Source organism: Rhinolophus sinicus, chromosome 1, assembly GCF_057876585.1.
Source record: "Rhinolophus sinicus isolate RSI-liver-muscle chromosome 1, RSI-T2T, whole genome shotgun sequence".
NCBI lineage: Eukaryota > Metazoa > Chordata > Mammalia > Chiroptera > Rhinolophidae > Rhinolophus > Rhinolophus sinicus.
In genome coordinates this window covers 164,050,508-164,073,726 of record NC_142501.1, presented here as the reverse complement: position 1 = coordinate 164,073,726, position 23,219 = coordinate 164,050,508, and the positions used below count along the sequence as shown (strand labels likewise).

Genomic DNA, 23,219 nt, shown 5'->3' with positions numbered 1-23,219 from the left:
ATCTAATGCCATGAAAGATCCCTAATCCTTTCTTCAGTTGGTGGCAGTTGATTTAGGGGAGGGGGACTGGAGCTTCTTTAACCCCAAAGACTTGGCACTTGAAGTTTATCAGTGACGCTGTTTGTAATTATTTATTTGATATAGTCCATGGTGATAGATATCATTGAATTAGATTTGCTTTTTTTCCCTAGAACCAGATAAGAAAAATTGCACCCAAAATCCTTCAACTGCTGACAGAATGGACAGAAACATTTCCTTATGATTTTCGGGATGAAAGAATGATGAGAAACTTAAAAGATCTGGCTCACCGAATAACCAGTGGTGAGGAGGTGGGTAACCTGAATTTAGCATGACACCTGAATTTCCAGGTAGAACCTTGGTGGGAAATGATGCTGAATAAGGCATCAGTATCCCCACTGCTTCCTTTCTGTTTTACCTTTGGGCAAGTTCTCTACAAAGCATATTGGTCTGTTTGGTGTGTTAAATGGGCATGATTATACAAAATCCCACTTCAAAGGGGTTGGATCTAGAGTTTTATGTGATTAATTTGGGGGAATGTTCATGTCCATTCATGCACAGGATACATGATGCAAGTGTGCTCTTTTTGGGTCTCTTTTATTTTTTTAATTTTATTTTTTAACTTAAATATATTGGAGTAACATTGGTTAATAACACTATGTAAGTTTCACCACCCAAAGTCTAGTCTCCTGTCACCATATATTTGACCTCTTTGACCCTGATCAACCTTACCCTCTACCCTCCTTGCAAGTGTGTTTTAGTTTTGCTATACTTTCTTTAGTTTTTCTTTCTTCCTTCCAGAAAGGTTTGACATAGCAAGTTAGGTAATAAATAGCATATTTGTAGATATAAACACTAATAGACATAAAATAAATAACAATATATTAACAGGTAATAAGTAGTATACTAATATATTATAAATCAAAATGGACAGTTTGTACCATGGAAAGGAGAAAGCAAATGGGCTAATGTTGAGAACCAACTGAGTGGGACAGGACTGCTATGATTTGCATGTAAGCTCCCGATAAAAGGGAACTACAGTTGGTTATATAATTTTCACGATCAGAAGAAGATTAAGCATACTAATTCTTCAGGGCATTAAATGAAATGAAATTTTAAAAGACTTTTACATGAGAGACTTTGTATAGGGGGCATAGAATGAGATCATGGAAACTACTCTGTATAGTGTTTATAACAAATACTCCTTGATACAAAATGGAGGCCATACGATTAAGGTCTAAATTAGCAAAGGTGATTCTTTGTGAGAGGAGAAGACAGAGAAAAGGATCCAAGTCATCTGGTGCCAGAAGTAGACTCAAGGCTAGTGCCTGATAGGTGGAGACGGAAAGTAAGTCTCTGAGATAATCTTTCATAAATATCGCTTCCCTCAGGTGAGTCTTTGTTAAGAGCTAACTAGCTGCGACATAGTCAAGCTTATCCTCTTTGAAGGAGGCCTGGAGGGCTGGTATTCTGTGTTGAGGCTTGTTGGGCAAGGAAGTCCTTGTAGATTCTGTGTTGCTGGTGAGTTCTTGGGAGCAAGTGACTTAGGCACACATATAACATTTTCTCATAAAAAAAGATGGATGAAGCATTTGGCAGTTGTAGTGATGTCTTGTTTCATTCGCCTTAAAATGCGTTTTCTAATTACAAATAACCTTCCCCGAGAACTTATTCTTTCAGTGGCATACTGGAAAGTACGTAAGAAGATACCCTATCTATTATGTCTACTACTGGTGAATACATTTTAATACCATTTCCCCTAACTTAAAAAAAAAAAAAAAATAGACTAAAATTGTATAAGATTAGTGCTTGAAAAAGTTGCACTTGCTTTCCTGAATTATGCTCTCATGAAAATGGAATTAACCCTTTTACTGACATTATATTGAACCCTGATGCTCAAGAACAGCCATATTTCCATAAGGCGGAATGAGTGCTTTCCTGACTCATTTTGCAGTTTATGTCTGTTATAATCATTTTGCCAGTTTGTGTGTGACAGATGCTAGCAAGGTATGAATTGGTAAGTCCCTCACTCACTAAGGCCAAAGTTAAGCATCATGAAGCAGCTTTGTAGGAAAATCCTTTATTAGAGGGGTTGGCTCTTGGGTTGCTTGGCAGGGTCAAAGCTGTCTCAGTGTCCTTAGTTTATGACAAGCTGCTCAGAAGGTTAGTGGCTTCATAAGAACTTTTTCTTGTATGGAGGCTGAGCCCTAAGCCAGTCAGTGCTTTGCTTTAGGTAAGTTGTGTTTAGGGTCTTGATATGGCAGTCAGCTTACCTTCCCTCTCTTGCTTTTTTAAAAGGTAGAAATGGTGACTTGGTCCTTTCCAAAAAGAACACCTTCAAAATCTTTAGCTAATAAATATTAATAAAAAGTTAATGTTCTCAAAATGCCAAATGGATGGATTTTTGCCCTTCTTGTCATGGGAGAGAGGGTGATCATTTCTATCTGTGCTGGAGAGATGGATCTTTTTTTTTTTTTCCTTTCTTTTTTTTAACAAGGTCAATCCACTTAAGTATTGGTAGAACTGTGCAAAGGGCCAAACAGCCTTCTGACCTGGCTTCTTATCAGCATTTCTGTGTTAATAAATCCTTGATAAACCTTGAGATTTTCAGACGGTTTTGAGTGTGACAAGAGATGAGAACATAAGCCAAGTCTAACTAAGGAACTGATGAACCTAGAGGCTGAGTGGAGAGATGTCACCTGCCTTGATCAGGTTGGGTTTTACAGGGAGATGTTGTTCCTTCTACTTCTATCCAGTATTCATAATCGGGTCCTCACTTGGCAGCTGCTTGATGTGAGTGTGCTTTTGTCAAGTTCCTGAATTCTTTGCTCCTTCTTTATTTCTATAGTTACCTCTATAGGTAACTGCCCTGTAGCTATGTCCCTTTCAGCTCTAAAATTTTGTTGTGGATGCTCTTTCCTCAGTTATTTGCTTGGCATGCCACTTACCTGTCATGTGCTTAAGCGTCTCTCCTCAGAGAGACCTCCCCTCACCACCCCGACCACAACCATATCCCACCCCAACCCCCATTATTGACTTTCACCACTGTTTCCTTCATAGCACTCTGTGTTAGTAATTACTTGCTTTTTTTATGGCTGGTTTTCCCCCATTAGACTCCATGCTGTTCCCCCTTGGCGCACCATAGCTCCTTAACTTCTAGCTCAGAACCTGGCACTTAGTGGTGTTTTTGAATGAATGAATGAATGAATGAATGAATGAATGAATGAATGAACAATTTGTTTCCTATTTAATTACTGGAGTAGGAAAAGTTTTTCCTTTACTGAAATATTATTTCTCTCCATGGGAAGGAGCGTGGGCTTGGATTAGGACTTGTTGCTTCTCGCCTAGGACTTTATGGATTTGTTTTTTGGCAGTCGGTGAATCCAGGTGTGCCCCATATATAACGTAGTCAGGTTCTTCTGAATCTGCTAGGACAGTTCCACATAATTTGGCTTAATATTTTTCACCCCTGGGGATTTGCCTAAAATGAAGTGGTTTATTAGGACTTGCCTGCAAGAAACATGAAATGAAATTAATGATTGAATTACATGACAAATGACTATATGGGTAGAATGCACTTTTCTTTTCCTTAAGGGGCTGGTCTTTATCTTTATTTGCCAGGTAATTACTGTCACTGGCATTTGAAGTTATAAAAAAGAATAGGTACATTTTTAGCAATTCGTGACTCAGTAAGGAAGCATGCTTTATAACACAAAGCTTTGTTTCTTGCGGAATCAAATGGTAGCAGGAAACTTTTAAAAGAGGTCATACACACATATACACACACACACACACATACACACACATACACACTAGTTCTTTGTTATTTGAATAGCTTTCCCCCCTGTACTCTTCTGTATATATTTTCCTCTTAATATTTTGCTGCTTTTGTACACTAGCTGAATCCTTGACTGTACATTCCTCTGCTACCTCTTCCCTAGAAAAGCATTTTTTTACGGTGTAGAATAAGAATCTTTCACCAGCAATACTAGTAGAGCATTGGTTCTAACACTTTGCTGCGTATCAGAATCACCTGGGGGGAGCATTATGACATTTGAAGCAGAAGGATGAAGAAACCATTTTAAGTTCATAGATTTTTAATGTAATTCAAGATCATGAAAGTAGAAGAGGCAAGGGGAATAGGGATGAGGGATTTATTTTTATTTTTGTTGAGGTATAATTGTTGTAAAATATATTAGTTTCAGGTGTACATCATGATTTGATATTTGTATATATTATGAAACAAGCACCACAATAAGTCTAGTTAACGTCTGTCACTAGACATTGGTACAAAATTACTTTTCTTGTGATGAGAGCTTTTAAGATCTCTTTTAGCAACTTTCAAATATGCAATACAGTATTATTAACTATACTCACCATGTCATGCATTATATCCCCAGGCCTTATTTATTTTATAATTGGGAACTTTGTACCCTTTGACCCTCCTCACCCCCATTTCACCCCCATCATCCCCATAAGGGATTTAAAACAGCTCTCAATTCAGCCTTGAACGGCTTTGAATTCCAAAGAAAGAGGTGTTTTCTTTGAGTGACAAGTGTATTACCAAATAGATAGCATCTTCTAAACTGATAACCTTAATGTTGTGTGGAAGATAGGTTTTTTGAAGGTTCAATTTTAAAAAAAAAACATGGGTATTTCATTATTAATTTTATGGTAGTCTGTGAATGTAGAGAGAAAAAAATGGTCATCTAATGGGCCAATTTTAAAGAACTCAGTGGAATATACCAGACAAGTAGAGAAGTAAAGAAAAAAGTAGGCTGGTTATATGTTTTTTGCCTTGACTATATGAGAATTGATCATTTCCAGATGTGTTCGTCATTAATCCTCATCATAAATATGAAAATGTCTAATCATTTGAGTTTTTTTAATATGCCCTCCTAAACAAATTACTTCTGGAAAATAATATGGTTCTTACACTTGTAGGTTAGACACCATTTAATTTTCAGATAATTAATTTTGGAAAATGGTATTGTGGTAACTTTTACAAAGAGCTGTTTAGGCAGTGAAGGGTAAACAGGCCTTTCTACATCTCTAAATTCACTGAGACTGTCCTTTTTTGGAGCTCTCAACCTAAGGACCATGCTAGCATTGAATCGGCCCATGTGCCTTCCTCTGATAGGGGTCTCATAATTTACCAAGAAGGATCATTATTGTTTGTTTGGCAATTTGGGGCTAACGCAGGAAGAATTAAAGAACTCCATAACTTACATCATGATAACTGTACCCCAGGGACTGATGGATTGTGAAGTTATTTCTTGGACTCAACAAGTCTTTTAAAAGTCAAGGAGTTGACGTTGATCTATAATATATACACAGCTTTTAAGACCAATTTTTCTTCAGGGTCGTGGCGGTAGCATGATGCAGTAGCAAACAAAGTTGCAGATGGTAATAGCATTACAGGGAGAATTGCCCATGTGGAAGAGTTTGGTTGTGAACTTCACTACCGACTCCTGAATGCAAAAGAAATGGACATGAGCCAAGTGTAGGGCAGATACCAGAAAGGAATATCCACTGCTTCCTGGGGTCACCCATGTTATGGGTAGAAGTCTGGAACAGGGTTGAGGGGTGAGTGGGAAGTAATGGTGTATTTCTGCGAGGTGGCTGTCCATGCCCTTAGACTAATAAGACAGGGAATGATAAGAATGGGGAAATCAAGGGCAGCCCTAAAGAAAAAGTGTTAGGAAAAGGATGCCCTGATTCGAGATCAACGCATTTTAACCCACCAAAATTAAACCAGTACATTCCTATGCCAGCCCAGAGAACATTTAGTTATATGTGGTTCTTATTACATGGGATTCCTTCAGTAACTCATCTCAAATGTCACTGCAGTTTTTTCATGGCCCAACTTGAATCATGCTCTCAAGAGCAGCCCTTGAAAAGAACTAAATCTTACAGGTCTGAAAAGACATCTTATGTGTATGTGTCTCTTTGAAACTGCTAGAGCTAGGCTGAATCCTCCTGTAACTTCCCTGGACCAAGGTGGTTCTCCACCATCAAGGTAAAATCATTTAAGTATATAGTCTCTGAGTTTGCATCGTGGTAAATGTAGACTTACAGAGCGAGGGTGTAATCCTTTGCTTGTTCTCTGGCAGACATATAGGAAGAATGTCCAGCAGATGATCCAGTCTCTTATCCGCAAACTTGCTGCACTCAGCCAGTATGAGGAAGTCCTGGCAAAAATCAGCTCCTCAACTACAGATCGGCTCACAGTTCTCAAGACCAAGCCACAGTCCATACAAAGGGACATCATTACCGTCTGCAGTGACCCTTACACGTTGGCCCAGCAGCTGACTCACATAGAGCTGGTGAGGCTGCCGGCATCCTTGCTCTTTACAACCACAGGCTTGGTTTGCTTTGGCAACCAGACAGTGTGCTTGTCAGCAGTAATGTTGTGGGAGAGGTTAAAATACTCCAAATGAGAAATAATCTGTGAAATAGCTGGAACTGGTTTGGTTTACATATTTGAATATACATGTTTCTGATATTCTGGGAATTCACTTTAAAGTAAATAGTAAGCAAGCCTGAAGAGCGAAGAGTTGATTGACCTTCCTCCTCTTGTCCCTCGTCCCCCAGTTAATTTTGCTGTGACTCATTCAGCCTTTCACTATCTAGTGTAGCACTGAGCTAAGCAGAAAATTGCCCTGCTTAGGGTTAGAGGCTCATTTTACAAGCTGCATTAATGTGGGGGTGGTGCCAAAAGTCGATAGACAGAGTTGACAGTCCATTTCTTCTCCTTTTCTTTAATCCTGTTGACCTTCTGGGTTTGTGTTTCAGGAAAGGCTCAATTACATTGGACCAGAAGAATTTGTTCAGGCATTTGTGCAGAAGGACCCTTTGGACAATGACAAGGTAATCAGTCTACCCAGCGGTCAGCCCTGAAATCAGAAATGGAATTTCTTAGCCTGTGGGCACAAGAGACAGAAATTAGAACTATTTTGTTTTAGGTTTTAAAATGAGACAGGTTTTTTTTGGTTGTTGTTTGTTTGTTTTTTCCCCCCTTTCATTAGCCGTGTCTGATTCATCGTAGTTTTTCTGGAGCCAGGTCTCCAAGTGCCTTTACCGTAGTCTTTCCCTATTACCGACTTTGAGCCTCCTCTTCCTCCTTATTTGGAAATATAATAAGCAAGTAGATGCAGGCATTTGTGGTGATGAAGGTGGGAGATAAAGCATAATGGTTTTAGCAGATTAAGTCAGAAAGAAAATGCTCTGCTTGTGATTCAACAATAGCAGGGGCGGTAAAGACAGGATGTAGGTCCATCGTGGTGAGGAAGAGTCTTTACCACTTGGCCTCTTGTTTTAAGGTGAATCCCTCATGGTAGGTTTATTGCCTGAGCGATACCTGCATTTAAAGAAAATAACACTGGGCATGGACTGTAAAACCAATGTACATATGTAAGAAATTTTGGCCCCAGTGATCTTCAGAAGCATTTCAAATTACTAGGCAAAGACTAGTGAGTTTTCACCCACTGATGAAAATTCCACTTTGGGAGTCGGGGCAACAGCTGTTTTCCGGCCTTAGAACAGTTTCCCTTCGTACAGGAAGTGAAGATTAGGTTGTGCAATCAATGGAAGGCCAGTGGCCTTTGTTTATTTGTTCCTTTTGGAAGGAAGGAAAGAGGGATATGATTAATCTCTTCAGGCTTGGCCTAGAACTCCGAGATGAGCTTACTTCGGCTTTCCAACGATGTGTCATTCCCCCTACTAAGGACCATGACGATGTAGACGTCCCTTTGTCTACTGTGGAAGATATTTCTTTTCTTGCTACACGATGCTCCAAAATTTTGTCCTAGACTTAATTTTAACAAAAATTTTTCTAGTCCTCTGTACTCCCAGCTTCTCCTTGCTGTGCTGATAGCAATTGGTATTCACATCTCATCCATCTGTCAATTATTTTAGAATGTACTTGTGCTTCTGAGGACAGTTCCCACCGAGAGTAACTTAGTTTCCTGGGAGGGAAGGACACTGTCATGCATGTATCAGAGGACATTTCGAGACCCTAAGGATTCCACTGCACTATGCTAAGCTCTTGATTTCTGTAAGGAGAGTCCAGTATGTTAGTCCCTCCCACCTTCTCTCCCAGTTCCTCGCTCCCACCCCATCCTAGAAAGCTTTCCTAATCCATAAACTGAGAGTTAAGGCCCATATATGACAAAAATGAGAGCCTAGCACACACTTTGCTTTTCCTTCTCCAACTCATCTGTTCACTTGGCCTCCCCTTTAGAGTTGCTACAGTGAACTGAAGAAAACACGCAACTTAGAGGCTTATGTCGAATGGTTCAACCGCCTCAGCTACCTGGTTGCGACAGAAATCTGCATGGTGAGGAAATGAGTTTTTTCTGTCTCTAGGTCTCATCATTATTCTTTCATACTTATTTTACTGCATCTATTGTGCCCACATGTTGGATAACTTTCCTTTTTTTTCTTTTTCCATGCAGCCTGTAAAGAAGAAGCACCGGGCAAGAATGATTGAGTACTTCATTGATGTCGCTCGAGAGTGTTTTAACATCGGCAACTTTAATTCCTTGATGGCGATAATCTGTGAGTGTTTACTGGAAGATGCATGTCCTGTATACGTCCTGTGAAATGTAGTCACTGAAAATTTTCAAATAGTTGTTTTGTGAATGAAAACTGTACGTTATGATCCTGAATTGCTTCAAAATGTTCAGAATGCTTTACATGACCCAATCTGGTACCAGTGTATGTAATCCCAGTAAAGTATACAAGACTTCATGGAATACATTTAGTCAATTTATCCTCATCTGAATATTTATCTGCAAAAGCTTATAAGTGAGACATGTGTATAAGTTAAGGGTTTAAAAAGTATTGGGGCAGCTTGTATATCAAGCATGATAGAAATGTTTGATCTGAGACTAAATTACATGATTCCGTCACCTTGAACAAGAGGGTAGCTTGAGAAACTGGAACACTTTCTGCCCATGCTTCTAGTACTTGTCACCCTCAGACCTTATTATCCTGGAATACAAACTTTGCTCGTCATCTATGTCATGGGGATTTAACTGCCAGTGACCATGTGTCTTTCCACTCATTCTATAAACATAGAGCATGGGGTAACCGTGTGTCTTAGTTTCCCCAAATTATACCTGTTGTCCTGCCACAATTTATAATGACTCTTTCGTTAAAACGCATCCTAATTTATAGTATATATGATATGGCTGTCGTACACATTGTAGGTACTCAGTAAATATTTGAATATTTACCTGGCTCTTTAGAATCAGGGTCAATTTGAAGCCAGAGAATCCACCAAATTTAATTCAGTAATCTTGATCCTACTAATCCATGTCCCCTCTCAATCATTTGTGTTTTCCATTTCTTTTAATATCATTTCCTCTTTATCGCACCACAAAAAATACTGGCCAAATTTCAGCTCTTTATATGGCTCACTTCCTGAAAATAGTGAGTAGAATGATATCTAAATCAGGAACCTGAATGAAAGGTCCCCCGTCTAGGTGATAGAAGATGACTTAAGTATACAAGAATTCATGGACTACATTTAATATTTAATTTCCCTCTGATGCCATTAAGAAAATGTCAAGGCAAGCCATATCATGGGAGAAAATATTTGTAATATATATGTAGTTGAAAAACAACTTGTATCTAAGTAACCCTATGCATCAATAATAAGACAAACAACCCAGTGAAATGAAGGGCAAAATACTTGAACAGGCACTTCACAAAAGAAGATACAGTAATGGATAATAAGCATATGAAAAGGTGTTCCACATCATTAGCCATCAGAGAAATACAAATTAAAATCACAGTGAAATACCATTTTACGCACTGGAATGACTAACATGAAAAAGACTGGTTGAACTAAATATTGGTGACAATGTGGAGCAGGTAGAACTCTCAGACATGGGGGGAGGGGTATAAAATGGTTCTACTACGTACTTTGCCAAACTGTTCGGCAGTTTTTTATAAAGTTAACTTACTTATACTTAGTAATGAACGCTTTTTCAGAATATAAGTGAGAATGGCTTTTCTTATTTCTCTCTTTCATTTTTCTTTTCCCCCTCCCCATTTTAAATGGGAAGCTGGCATGAATATGAGTCCAGTCTCGCGACTAAAGAAAACCTGGGCCAAAGTGAAGACTGCAAAGTTTGACATTCTTGAGGTATGTGAAACTGATATTTTGCTGTTAAATAACATTTTATACCTGGAAAGTGGAATTCCTTTATTTGATCTTGCCTCTCGATCAGATAGTACTACAGAGAAAAAAACCACCTCTTCTTACAGATCCAGGGACAGGAAAGGGAATAGAATTGGTCAGGGGGGTCGGGGGATGGTGGTGTATAAATCAGGTTGTGTACTAGTCTTTTCATAGAGAGAGGTGTCCATTTTGGGGTGAATTGACTAAGAAATGGTGACCTGTCAGTCACATCACATCATATGCCAGGATGGAAGTTGAGTCCTGAACAGTTTGGAGTTCTCCTTCAATGTATGCCTACTAACTTTATTTATTTACAGTGTCCCAGGGGAGGAATTCCCCATTCCTACAGAAATTTTCATTCATCCTTTCAACCAATTTAGCTAGCCTATGAAAAAGCCCTTCCAATATGATCTCAGGGTAGTAAGACTTAACACATAAAGGCATTTGTGTTTGAATCATATTCATGTCATGATTACCTTGGTGTATTGGTGCTTTGAATCTACTAACTTGGGAGATAATAAGAAATTAGTTTTTCCTAAGTTTTCCCCCAAATTGGGAATTATCATTGGGTATATAACATTTTGCTTTATTCAAATTGTTTGATAAATTTATTTTCCTTCTTGTAAGAGAGTATGCTTCAATTATTTGTGAGTGATTTGTTACCAAAAGCAAAGAACAAATTAATTATAGTGTTGGGTCACTGTAGGTGGCTAACCATCAATTGACACAGTAACCTTGAAATGAAACCAGGAAATGGTTTCTGATGTTGGCGTTTGACTCTTTGTTATCAGTTTTAAGTCTAATCTCAACAGTGAACCTGGAAAGAATTTGGTCTGGGTTTAATATTATCAAAGCTGACATCAGCTTAGGTAAATAAAGCAAATCTCAGGAAAGAAAACATTTGTGCTCTAATGTGTTTCATGCCTGTGTATGTGTATAAGAGGGATAAATCCTATTCTTAATGAGTTCCTTAACTTACTTTGAATTTTTTAAGTACAGTTAAAAAAAAGTGTGATCTTACAAACTTTCTGCACGTGAGAAGTAAATAGTTCATCCTCTCTTCTCTTTTGTCTACAGCATCAGATGGACCCTTCGAGCAATTTCTATAATTATCGAACAGCTCTTCGTGGGGCAGCACAAAGATCTTTAACTGCTCATAGTAGCAGAGAGAAGGTATGTCCTTAAAGGAGTCTGATTCATGGGAGAGCGACCATGGTTTGTACTGAAATGCAATGTGAACTGCTCCTGAGCTTCTTTTACCTGTTCAGTTCTAAGAAAGAAAGCTGATACACTGTAGAAATTTTATCACTTGCCACATTAGGAAGGGGAATACTAAAGGGAAGCTGGGCGGCAGAAAGGGAGCGGTAACTTGATGTAGAACTTTGCGAATGTACATTATTTGTTATTACTTAAATGATTATTTTGCAAAGTGTCTTAGTTGTGTTTCAAGCAATAAATTAAGTCGTATGTTAAGATGACTAAATAGCATTAGAGAGTAATTGAATTTAATGGAAAATAGACATTTAAGCTCTGCACAAGGTAGCTGACTTAATGTAACCTTTTCTCTTAAAAGGATTAGCTTACCCCCCATGGTTAAGTCATTTATTTTCAGAAAGTAGGTTAGTTACTGTAGCATTAGGCCTGCTGTTGCTAACTGGATATGTGAGTGGCAGAAAAATTATAGGAATCATGTCTGAGATATTAATGATCCTTGCTCTATCCACCCTACCCTTAAACAGTTTCATACTATCCTAGCTCCATCATACTCTTGACTCTGAGGGTCCTTTCTTGGCAGATTTCAGTGTTGTATTTCTTCATATGGGAAAGATAAGTCTTTTCAACAATTGGAGATCATGTTATCTGAGAAGTAAATACCTGATTATAGTAAAGGGCTGATGAAGGTTGCTTGATGAAAGTTATCTTCTGCATAGATTCTGTCCATCTTTTAACTTACACTGTATCTTCAACAGAAATTAAATTAAAGAAAATGAAGGTAAAGAACATTTTAGGGTGTCTCAATTGCTTCCCCCCAGAAAGCTTCAGCATCAGTGATCTGAAATAAAAACTAACACAAAAAGAAACCCCACCTCTTTTAAATTAAATTTATTGGGGTGACATTGGTTAGTAAAATTATATAGGTTTCAAATGTACATTTCTATAATACTACTTTTTAAAAAAGCTAAATTGATTCTCAGCAGAATTTGAAATATCAATTCTGATAATGTTTGAGAGATATTATAAATTTGTTAACTTTTTTTAAAATAAAAAAACAAGGTCAGAGAGGGGATGAAGGAGAAATAAGTTTCTCTAACTTAGTTCAATGAAGCTTACCAGCTTTTCAATTTTACTTGCCCATATCCCAGTACTCCTGTGACTAGATTGAGAAAAGATGTAATCCGAAGTTTTTTAAGTTTTGGAAAATTATCACATGCATGGAAGGAGCCCAGCACCCTGAAATGTGAGGATCTGTTGGAGGCTGTCTACGGCTTGTCATTCACTTCTCCATGTTGGATGCAAGACTCCCTTTGCATGGCTGCCTGGTCCCCAGTGAGAGTTTGCTGGGCTCTGCCTCAATGAGGTGGGCGGAGAATTATATCTCTTGCTTAGTAGAGAGCTGCAGCATCGGCCAAAATGCTCCTGAAGTCTAAGCCCCCGAAAGCTCTCTTTGAATATTATACTTGTGGAGCTCTAATAGCTTTCTCCAGAAATAAACACAAAGTAATTACCCTTTACATCATTGAATAAATTCTGTCGGTTTTAGTTTCATTGTTTTTGTAAACCAGTTCTGTGTACACGTGAATTGTACTCTCTGGTTCATAAAACAAATGAAATCACCAGCATTTGGAAAACTAGACTGTTTCTTTTCCACCATCAGTCTCAAAGGCTATGAATGAAAACATTACTAGATAAAATCCATCTTTTATTCAAGACAATTGGGATTCTTTTTTTCTGTTTTGAAGTGAGGGTAAACACTCTTTATTCGTAAGTAATTTCCTATTTTAAAACCTTCCTGGTAACGTGACTAGGGTAATAGAATCTTTGGTAATCGTTCAAATCTCGAGTTTGTGGCCAAAGTGGCACATCTAATACCATGTTATAGAACAAATCAAATCTGTTTTCCACGCAGGGGCCTTACATGATCTTTAAATAGTTTTCTTGTTCTTTTCTTATGGGAACGAGTCTCCAGGTTTTTAACCCTTCTTCATATGATTAGATGGTGTTAAATCCTTTTGCCATTCTACTTTTGTTCCCGGCAACTTGCTCCTTCTCAGCATTCATTTCTAGGTGATAATACCTTTAAGGTACAGTGGCCGAGCCTCTGAATGAAGAATATTTTGAGAGGGAATTGGAACACATTATTTGAGAGGTTCTCCCACTACAGGCATCATTGGCAAGACCTCCTAGAAACCAGACTTGCTTTGCTCTCTCCTGTCAGTAACCCATCACCCGTAGCTCAGAGACATGCACCGTCCTTAGAGTCGCCTCATGTTTCCTGTGGGGCTAGAGAGCTGAAGGGAAATGTCCATGAGTGAATGAGAAGCTGAAGAAGCTTATTTTTCTTGCATACGGGCGTAAGGAGCAGAGCAGGGAAGTGTCTGAAGGAAGATTGCTTATATTTCGGACTTCTTGGAAGAGTGAGTCAGTCACCAGTGGGGCATCTCACGGGCACCATGGAATGCACAAATCACATGAGGCATCGCCCTGGCCGCCCCACTAGAGGCACATGACATGAACTTACGAAAAGTTGAGATACCAATCTGAGACAGGAAGTGATCACCACCCCGTGCATCTCAACAAAGCCCAGCACAACAGAACAGAGCACAGAAGTCGAGATCTTGCCTAAAAGCTGTGACACTACTGCCTCATTTCCCTGGGGCTGCCTGATGATGGTGTATCCTTATTATCTTTTAAGAGCATCAGTGATATATCTGTCCCTTTCTATGGGGCCCATTTGGTTTTTTGGGATGCTTAATGGAAGTGAAGCCTGTAGTATTTAATTTAATCCTCACTACAACTCAGTGAGGTAGTTACTGCTGTTTCCATTTTCAGGGGAGGACACGAGGCTTCCTTAGTGTGTTAGGCTTATACCAAGGGTTGGCAAACTTTTTCTGTTAGGGGCCAGATCATAAATATTTTAGGCTTTCTGGGCCGTAACGTCTCTGTTGTAGCTACTCAACTCGGATATAGTAGCACAAAAGCAGACACAGACCGTATGTGGCTGAACAAGCGTGGCTGTTTTCCAGTAAAGCTGGGTGGCCACTAGAATTTGAACTTCATATAATTTTCCTTGCTCATGAAATACTATTCATTTGATATTTTTCCAGCCATTTAAAAATTTACATTATATGGCTCCTAGGCTATCCCGAAGCATGTGATGGGCCGGGCCTCGCCCATGGGCCACAGTTTGCAGACCCCTGGCTCTTGCTGCCAGTAAATTGCGGAGCCAAACACTGAACTGATGTCTGGCAGAGTCCAAAGTCTAGCGCTTCCCAGTCACAAGGGGTCTTTCAAAGAAAGGAGGCTCAGGTGTACTTTTATCATTGGTACTGTCTGTTTAATTCTAAAATAACAGAAGCACTAGTAATGTTTGAAGGTGAGGGGTATCTTTAACAGTTCAGCTTAAGAGCCTTCCACAGACAATAGCAAATGATTAAAAGTATATTAAGGGGGATCAAATATATGGTGATGGAAGGAGAACTGACTCTGGGTGGTGAACACACAATGGGATTTATAGATGATGTAATACAGAATCGTACACCTGAAATCTATGTAATTTTACTAACAATTGTCACCCCAATAAATTAAAAAAAAAAGGATATTAATGGGGGTGGCTGGTTAGCTCGGTTAGAGTGTGGTGCTGGTAGCACCAAGGTTGCCAGTTCGATCCCCGCATGGTACACTGAGCAGCACCCTCCTCAAAAAAGGGAAAAAAAAAAAAAAAGTATATTAAAAGGGCTGTCAAAACTGAAGATTCACTTTGGCTATTTTCAGAGGGCAATGAAACAAAAAATTAATCAAAACTTTTTTTTTTCAATGACTTTAGAGAAAAAAAAATCTGAATTTTTCTCTAGAAGTGGAAATAGTTATTTAAGATTGTTGTGTGTGTGCCAAAATATTAATAGATGTTTTCCAGACCTCCCATGCATTTAGTATAGACATACCGCATGAATCATAAGCTTAGGGAAACTTGAGAAACCTGCTCTTGGGTAAAATACATAGGCGCACGATTTGTGTTTGGACCATTATTTGCATTGTAGCAAATTTAGGATCGTTAAAAAATGCTGGCATTTGAGAGAAAGGGGAAGTTACTGTGTCTGAGCTTTGTTCTTTGTTAATTATGGGTTTAGTAGGATTTCGGGGACTTTCGTTGAGATTATTATTTTAGGTTAATTAATTAGATGCCACCTCATAAAACCAAAGATGTGAGGCAGGGAAGTCTTATTAAAGAAGGCTTATTGTTTTTTAAACCACCATTAATCTTAATGTGCACATTTATATTCCGCCTTCACTTGGGCACATCTCATAACATATTGTGCAAGGTACGGTTCTTCTTCGGTGATTTCCCATGAGAACAGGTGCTAACTTGTTCTGACATGAAGACCAGGTTTACTCAATAGGAAGATTGTAGCAGCTAAAGCCCCGAGCTCTCACCTTATCTTGAGCAGTGTCTTCAGGGATAAAACAAAACATTCATCTGAAAAAATTATCTAAAATGTAGAAATCTAAATGATATAACAGTACCCATTCTAGCAGGGATATGGGTCACACATCTGAAAATTTTGGTACCTGCAATGACAGGTATTGTATTAATATTTTGCTGTAAGTAAGGGGTTGCTAAATGAAAAGCAAGAGTTCTATTAGACCTTTTCCCTTTGATTATAGTTAGAACGTTCAGATTTTACTACAGGCAGACCTCGTTTTATTGCACCTCGCTTTATTGAACTTTGCAGATATTATGTTTTTGTTTTTATTAGTTTCAGGTGTACAAAACAATGTGATAGTTAGACATTTACACCCCTCACAGATATTGCATTTTTTACATATTGAAGGCAAGACCCTCCACCAGCAAAAGATTGCAACTTACTTTATTGCGATACTCACTTTATTGTGGCAGTTTGGAACCAAACCCACAATATCTCCAAGGTATGCCTGTATATACCGTGTTTCCCTGGAAATAAGACCTAACCAGAAAATGAGCCCTAGTATGATTTTTCAGGATGCTATCCCCTGAACATAAGCCCTAATGCATCTTTTGAAGCAAAAATTAACATAAGACCTGGTCTTATTTTTGGCGAAACACGGTACTATTGCATTGACAAAAATAAGGAAAACTGTAGGAACAACATGAAGCCATCCATCTCCCCTTGCCACTTGTCTTTGCTGTGTTTTGGTTATTAATAGCATTTGTGTCTTAAGCAAAATTATGTAAGGGAGGAAACTGCTGTCATGGGAGGTAAACAGAACACTGTGTCTTAATTCACTGGCCTTTTATGTAATCCAGAGTTCAGGTTGTTTGTTAATTTCTTGTATTGTTTGATAAGAGGCTAAATGTTTTATTTGCTCAAAACAAACCAGAATCTTCTGTTTTCTTTAGATTGTGATACCATTCTTCAGTCTTCTAATCAAAGATATTTATTTCCTCAATGAGGGCTGTGCCAACCGCCTTCCAAACGGCCATGTCAACTTTGAGGTAAGGATAGGCTGCAAAAATTTGAGCATAGAGAAAGGCGAGTTTCTCAAGCATTGCATCCCAGGCCAGGCAACCAAAGCTGATTCTGAAGTTCTAGAACCAAGTTTACTCCTTCCCTACTATTTTGTGAGAAAAAAACAATATTGAATAGGATAAATTAGCTGTGCCATTATTATTAACTATTTGGAAGCACTTGAGTATATTTTCACCTATACCTAGCACTATCTATACCTAATTTTTATTACATTTCAAAAATTAATGTAGTTCGGAAGATTAGAAGCTAGAAGGAAACATTAAATGGAATTGGCTCTTCCAAGCTTGTAGTTTTTGATGACTGCTTTGAAATTCTTTTCTTTTATTCTTTTCTAGAAATTTTGGGAACTAGCCAAACAAGTGAGTGAATTCATGACGTGGAAACAAGTGGAATGTCCATTTGAGAGGGACCGGAAGATCTTGCAGTATCTGCTCACAGTACCAGTCTTCAGTGAAGATGGTGAGTAGGCCATTCAGCTGGAGCTGCCACCAGTGTCCCCAAACCCAACAGTTCGGAAATTAGTGTATAAATGCTCGGTGCCTAGTTCTTCGTATAGTAGGAGGCCTGTCTTTTGACCTAGTCTGTCTTATGAGTTTTCTGTTGCACAGAAAACTGTATAATTTATCCCTAAAATATTTATCAGGTACTCACTTAATATTCACCCAAAAACCATATGTTTCTGGGTTTAAACATTCTTTATACTACTATATCTGCAGAGCTTTGGGCATCAATGGAAAGTTATTAAAGAATTTTCTTCCTTGTTTGGACTTGTTTCAATGGAGGAAAAAAAGGTGCTTTGTGGTATGTTGATATTCAAGGTAATTCGAATAAAGAACAAACAGTTAATTGCTATCCCCTGCTGTTTGAAAAAGTAGTGGAAAGTCTTCACCTATTAAGATGTTAGGGAATTTGAGGCAAAGTGGTTGACGATGTACAGAAAACATTGACCAGAAGAGAGTTAGATTTCAAAAGACTTGGGGATTTATTCTATTGGTTTGTTATATCCTAACATTATATAAATCAGTAGCATCTGTCAACTAATAATTTCCTCTAGTAGATAGATAGCGTTCATGATAATGACTGAAGAACATTTTCAATTAATATTACCATTCTAGAGGGGACTTGATTGTTTTAAACGTCTACATGGGATTAATAACACTCTTTTAAATCTTTGGATGAAGATGCTTTTTGATTTAAAAATAAAAATATATTAGAAGGATGAAAAATATGCCTAGAAAAATCTGGCTTTTTCCTAAGAGTTTTTTTTTTTTTTTTTTTTTTTTTTAATCAAGGCTCTTGGGGAAGGATTCCCATTCCATCCCCTTCTTTGTAAAGAACATAAATGTGAGGGTGTGATAGCATCATGTAGCTATCAAAGGCATTTGTAAGGCTTTTTGCCTCATAAATTGCCTTAGTTAATTGAGTTTCATTTTGACCTAGAGGCCCTTGGGTTTTTGTTGTTGGTCAGTCAGAGGCAAAGTGATATTCTGTGCTCTTCATGAAACTATGAAGCTTCCCAGTTAGGTGTTTTTAAGGAATGTGTTTTGCTATAGGGTTTGGCTTAGGTTGAACAGGGGATGGATGGTGGTGGATACTCAGGAGACGGCTTCGTTGTTAATGCATTCTTACTTTTGGTTGATCATAGCTCTGTACTTGGCTTCCTATGAGAGTGAAGGACCTGAAAATCATATAGAAAAAGACAGATGGAAGTCTTTAAGGTGAGTCTCATTGCTGCACAAATCTAAAGGAGATGTTGGCCTTATGTGAAGAGAGCCACATGCCTTCTGCATGAAGTCCACGTCTGCGTGCTCCAGTCCTCTGCGTCTTGTCTCCTGTTACTGAATCTTTGTGGCTTGGCCATCATTCAGTTGTATTGCCTTTCATTTCTTTATATTGGCAGCTATATACAGTGCCTTTGTTTTTCTTTCTGTCTTCCATTATTTTATGGAATGAGGAACTGAAATTACCCCATGGTGTGGTGAAAAGAGCACTGAGTCACTCTCTTCATCTAAAAGATAAGAAGTTTAGACTATATTTCTGAATAGTCCTAACACTAAAATTTTATTTGACCAGAGATAAAAGAGACCTAAGTGCCAGTTGGTTCGATAAATTCGTCATGTCACTTATTGACCGTATCTTGGTCCCCACTTTGGTGAGAGAGAAACAGAGAGAGAGAGAGAGAGAGAGAGAGAGAGAGAGAGAGAGAGAGAGAGAGAGAATTTAAATGTAACCCAGAATATTTTCAAGTTGAAAAATTTTGTTAATCTATTAGTATTTTCAAATAAATGTGTTTTCAAACAAAACTAGGATAGGTACATTTTAACCATTTGAAATACTTCAATAGGCAAAAGCAGCCCAGGATATAATAATACTATAACCAAAATTGCTATATTTGTATTTCTACTAAGAAACTCTGGGAACATGTACCTTTTTGTACCAGGGTTGACAAGCACACTTACCCTTCTTCCCAGTCATTTGGGAGCCTTCATTAAACTATACTGGGCTAGGTTTCATGTACCAGGACATATATCTAAGATATATTTTCTTTTGTGTGATTTTGTTTGTACTTCTCAGTGAGGAGGGGTGAGGTATATTGGCACTGGAATTATTATCCTTAGAACAAGTTATGGTGACTGGTGAAGAACTGGAGGTGTTTCTTTTATCACAGATACAAACGTAAGAAGATATGACCTGTGACTCGAATCATGGGAATGTAACAGCTTGCTGGGCTGACGCCCAATTTCATTTTTATGAAATTTAAAAGTGTTCCTGCTAGTGGCACATTTATATTAAAATCTTGTATTACTTTGTGTTGGTGTTAAAAGATATTAACTAAACTCTTAAATAGTATTCATGTGTAAAACATGAGCCTTAGAATATACATCCTGCTAGATAAAAGATTTGGGAATTACTCCTTTGAGTCATCCTTTTAGATGAAATGTGCCTTCCATATATCTCTTGTTAATCCTCCCTTTCTATTTTTTAAAAGCATTAAGTTGGTATGGTCTCCGAGTATAGCTTAGCTGTTACTTTCTTTATAGATTTGTAAGAAATTGGTAAGCAGATAAGTTCACTATACATAAATGATACCTGCTACCTGTATTAACCTATGAAATCCAGACATACTGAAATGATGCAAACGTACCACATACTTGTCTGGTTGTTATTCTTTTGTGATTGTTACACTTTTATATTCCTGTTGAGTAGTGGTTCATTTGGAAGGGTTTGTAAGTCAAAAGTTTGATAGTAAAAGCTAAAGATTGAATTATGTAAGTTCCATATTCGTATGTACTGTACACACAGTATACAATAATATTTAACATTTGACTGGTTGATATGTGACCAAAGAATTTAGTGGAGAATTTAGAAATGAGAAGAGAAAAAATGGGTGCATTGTACTGGCATAAATTTCAGACACGAATCCATGAATTCATCTGCAGTTGTACTCAACTCAAATGTGCTCAATAATAATCCTTCTGATCATAATTCATTGAGGTACTATTAATAGAAGTGGCACCAATAGAATGGATGATACATGAAGAAATATGTATTTCTTCATACACACACACACACACACAAACACACACACAAAATGAAGATGTCATCTTGGTATAAAAGACTAGTTTCCATATTAAAATTGTTTGTAAGGGGCCCTAAAGGACACTCTCCTTTGAATCTGGCGTTAAGCCATGAACTCTGCCTCTTCCATATCCTGTCTGTCTCAAGATCCAGCCCTAATGCCTGCTGCTCCCTGACCCATCTGTCCCCAGAAAGAGTCCCTCCTGAACTCATGCAGTCTAAGGCTGTCTTCCTCTCCTGTGACAGACCCCGTGTTGTTTTGTAATGTGTGTGCTTCTTTTTCCTGTGTAAGCCCCTTGGGGGCAGGCATAAGGTCTTCCCTCGTGTTGGCCGTAGCACCGGTCACAGCCTCCCGCAGTGCTGAGGGATGATGTTGGGCACTGCAGGTAGCTGGACAAGGTATAGCAACCACAGAGAGGATAAAGAGAATGGGCTATGATCATTTGCAAAACCACATATGTTAAGTGGGTACTAACATACTGATTATTCTGGAATGATAGATAGTAACTACCTGATATATATACGTTATATACGTTATATATACGTTATATATACGTTAGCTTTGAAGGTAATATTTTTACGTAGATACTTTTCCCTCTGGCCCTAGAGCCATTCATCCAGACACTTAGGTTCAGCAGTGGCAATGACAAATATACCTCTTAGGGTGGATACCTATCTTGTCACCTGCTATTTAAACGCTCTCAATGGGCATGGAATGGGAAGATGCTTATAGTTACTGAATAAACCAATCTGTGATAAGACTATTATCTAAAAGCTTTTTATCATTAATGACCTTTGTTTTTTGTTTCTGTTTTAATATAAAGCCACTCAAGAGATAGATTTCCCTATAAACAAAGGTTTTGGCCATTTTCAGTAAAACATGTTTAAGTGACCAGCAGTTCTTTCCAAAAATCCAGGACTTCAGCACTTAATATTTTTTTCTTCCTGTCTTTAACTAAAACAACAACGACAACAACAACAAAAACACTTAAAGCAGGAAAAATGAAACTAATATTAGGCAAGACATTTTCATCCTATGTCAGATAATCTGACCCATTCGTTCTTACGTTGTCTTTTTTATTACTCAGGTCGAGCCTCTTAGGCAGAGTTTAACGAATGGGATGCTGACTGCTGCTGCTGCCGCTGCTGCTGCTGCTGCTGCTGCTGCTGCTTCTGCATCGGGCAGATCACTGAGGGGGCTGGCCTTGACTGTCGGCATGTAGCACTACAGAAAGTCACCAAGTCCACGAGCAAGCTCCCTCAGCAGCAGATGGTGAACGTATTTCCCACAGCTGACAGATTGACTCAGATTTTGAGACTGAAATGTTCACTGAAGACACTTGAGAAAGAATCCTCTAAAGATCCCAGCTCTGCACATGATTCATCTCTTGGAATTTCCGTGTGAATCACAGCTCTGCACCTGGATGGAGCTTTCGTGTGTGTGTGTGTGTGTGTGTGTGTGTGTGTGTGTGTGTGTGTGTTTATTTGGTTGAACATTTGCTGCTAATGGGACTTGCCCAGCTGAGTGCTGGCTCTTAGGAAGCCCATGTTTCTTTGTTAAATGAAAAAGGGAGAGGCAGGAGAGGGGAAAATACCCCTCCAGTTAGATCCCAGACTTCAGCTCAGCAGTATTGCCAGGAGGGAAAAAGACTGGTTGAAACCTGACTGTGGACTTTGTTTCCCTTAGTATGTGCTGTGTTGTGAATTCCTCTCCTCCCTCTTCCGACGAGGTTTTGAGTTGGCTGCTGGTTAGCAAACTCCTTTTTACCCATATAAGTTATTTAATATAATAATGAAGCTCAACACTGTGGTAGGAAAATAGCCACTAGGAAAAAAAAAAAAGCAGAGTTTGTCATTGGACTGCTAAACATTCTAGAAGGACTTTTTGGGTTTTTTGTGTTTTTTTTTGCCCTTCCAAGCTGTTTACAACTGACCACTATGTTCTACAGATGTATTTTTTCAGTAGTTTTTTGTTAGTTTTCCATGACGCCTATTTTTTTTTCTCTTGTAAATTTAAATTATCTGACTTTAAGGGTCTTGGAAAAAACCCATGGCCTAATTACAATTTAATTTTTTGAACAGATTGTTATGTTTTATTGCCTTTCGGAGGCTGTTGGTGACTAAACATGTGAACAAAGAGTAAATTGGAAAAGTTACCACCATCATCACCACCACCCCCACTACAGCAGTAAACAAAGCAAATGAAAAACATCTTGCTATTAATTCAAAAGTCGATCTAATTGTGAAATAGTTCACCTTGTTAAACATCTAAAGTCTGTAGTTGCTCTGCAAATAGCCATTATATTTATTTACTCTAGGAGAAGCTGTAGAGTAGTAAACTGTGCTAATGAAAAGAACAAAACATGTTGAAAACACAGATGTATTTGAAAACTTAATGACATGGTTTCAAAAAACAGAGCATGTATATATGCAACCCGCCATCTCAGCAGACCGGAAATGTCTCCAAGTTGTCCCTTTATAACCATCAATATATTTCACACTCTGCAGCCAGGAGTTGTGGCGTCTTTTCTTTTATGGATGGGATTGTTGGGCGGGGGTGGCTGTAGTCGCAGAAGTTCAGCTCAAGTGGCTGGCTAACAATGTGTGTGTGTCCATGAGGGAAGTCGGCTTAGGAATCTGTGTGTGAGCATTGATTTTCTGAAAATGAATCCTGCTCAGCATTTAATAAACATTACTGGCCAGGCACT

At 38.4% G+C, this 23,219-nt stretch overlaps 1 protein-coding gene across 6 annotated transcripts in view; it reads left to right on the top strand.

The window, feature by feature from the left end:
• RASGEF1B (RasGEF domain family member 1B) overlaps nucleotides 1-23,022 on the top strand; it is a 533,671-nt gene extending 510,649 nt beyond the window's left edge. For all 6 annotated transcript variants that reach the window (XM_074324368.2, XM_074324372.2, XM_074324371.2 and 3 more), the window contains 11 exons: nucleotides 192-329; nucleotides 6,132-6,344; nucleotides 6,814-6,888; nucleotides 8,261-8,356; nucleotides 8,475-8,577; nucleotides 10,092-10,171; nucleotides 11,285-11,380; nucleotides 16,803-16,898; nucleotides 17,268-17,391; nucleotides 18,578-18,650; nucleotides 21,600-23,022. In XM_074324368.2, the coding sequence (XP_074180469.1) occupies nucleotides 192-329; nucleotides 6,132-6,344; nucleotides 6,814-6,888; nucleotides 8,261-8,356; nucleotides 8,475-8,577; nucleotides 10,092-10,171; nucleotides 11,285-11,380; nucleotides 16,803-16,898; nucleotides 17,268-17,391; nucleotides 18,578-18,650; nucleotides 21,600-21,624 (1,119 nt within the window). In that variant the 3' untranslated portion in view covers nucleotides 21,625-23,022. The remainder of the gene's footprint in view (nucleotides 1-191; nucleotides 330-6,131; nucleotides 6,345-6,813; nucleotides 6,889-8,260; nucleotides 8,357-8,474; nucleotides 8,578-10,091; nucleotides 10,172-11,284; nucleotides 11,381-16,802; nucleotides 16,899-17,267; nucleotides 17,392-18,577; nucleotides 18,651-21,599) is intronic.
• The last annotated feature ends 197 nt before the right edge of the window (nucleotides 23,023-23,219 follow it).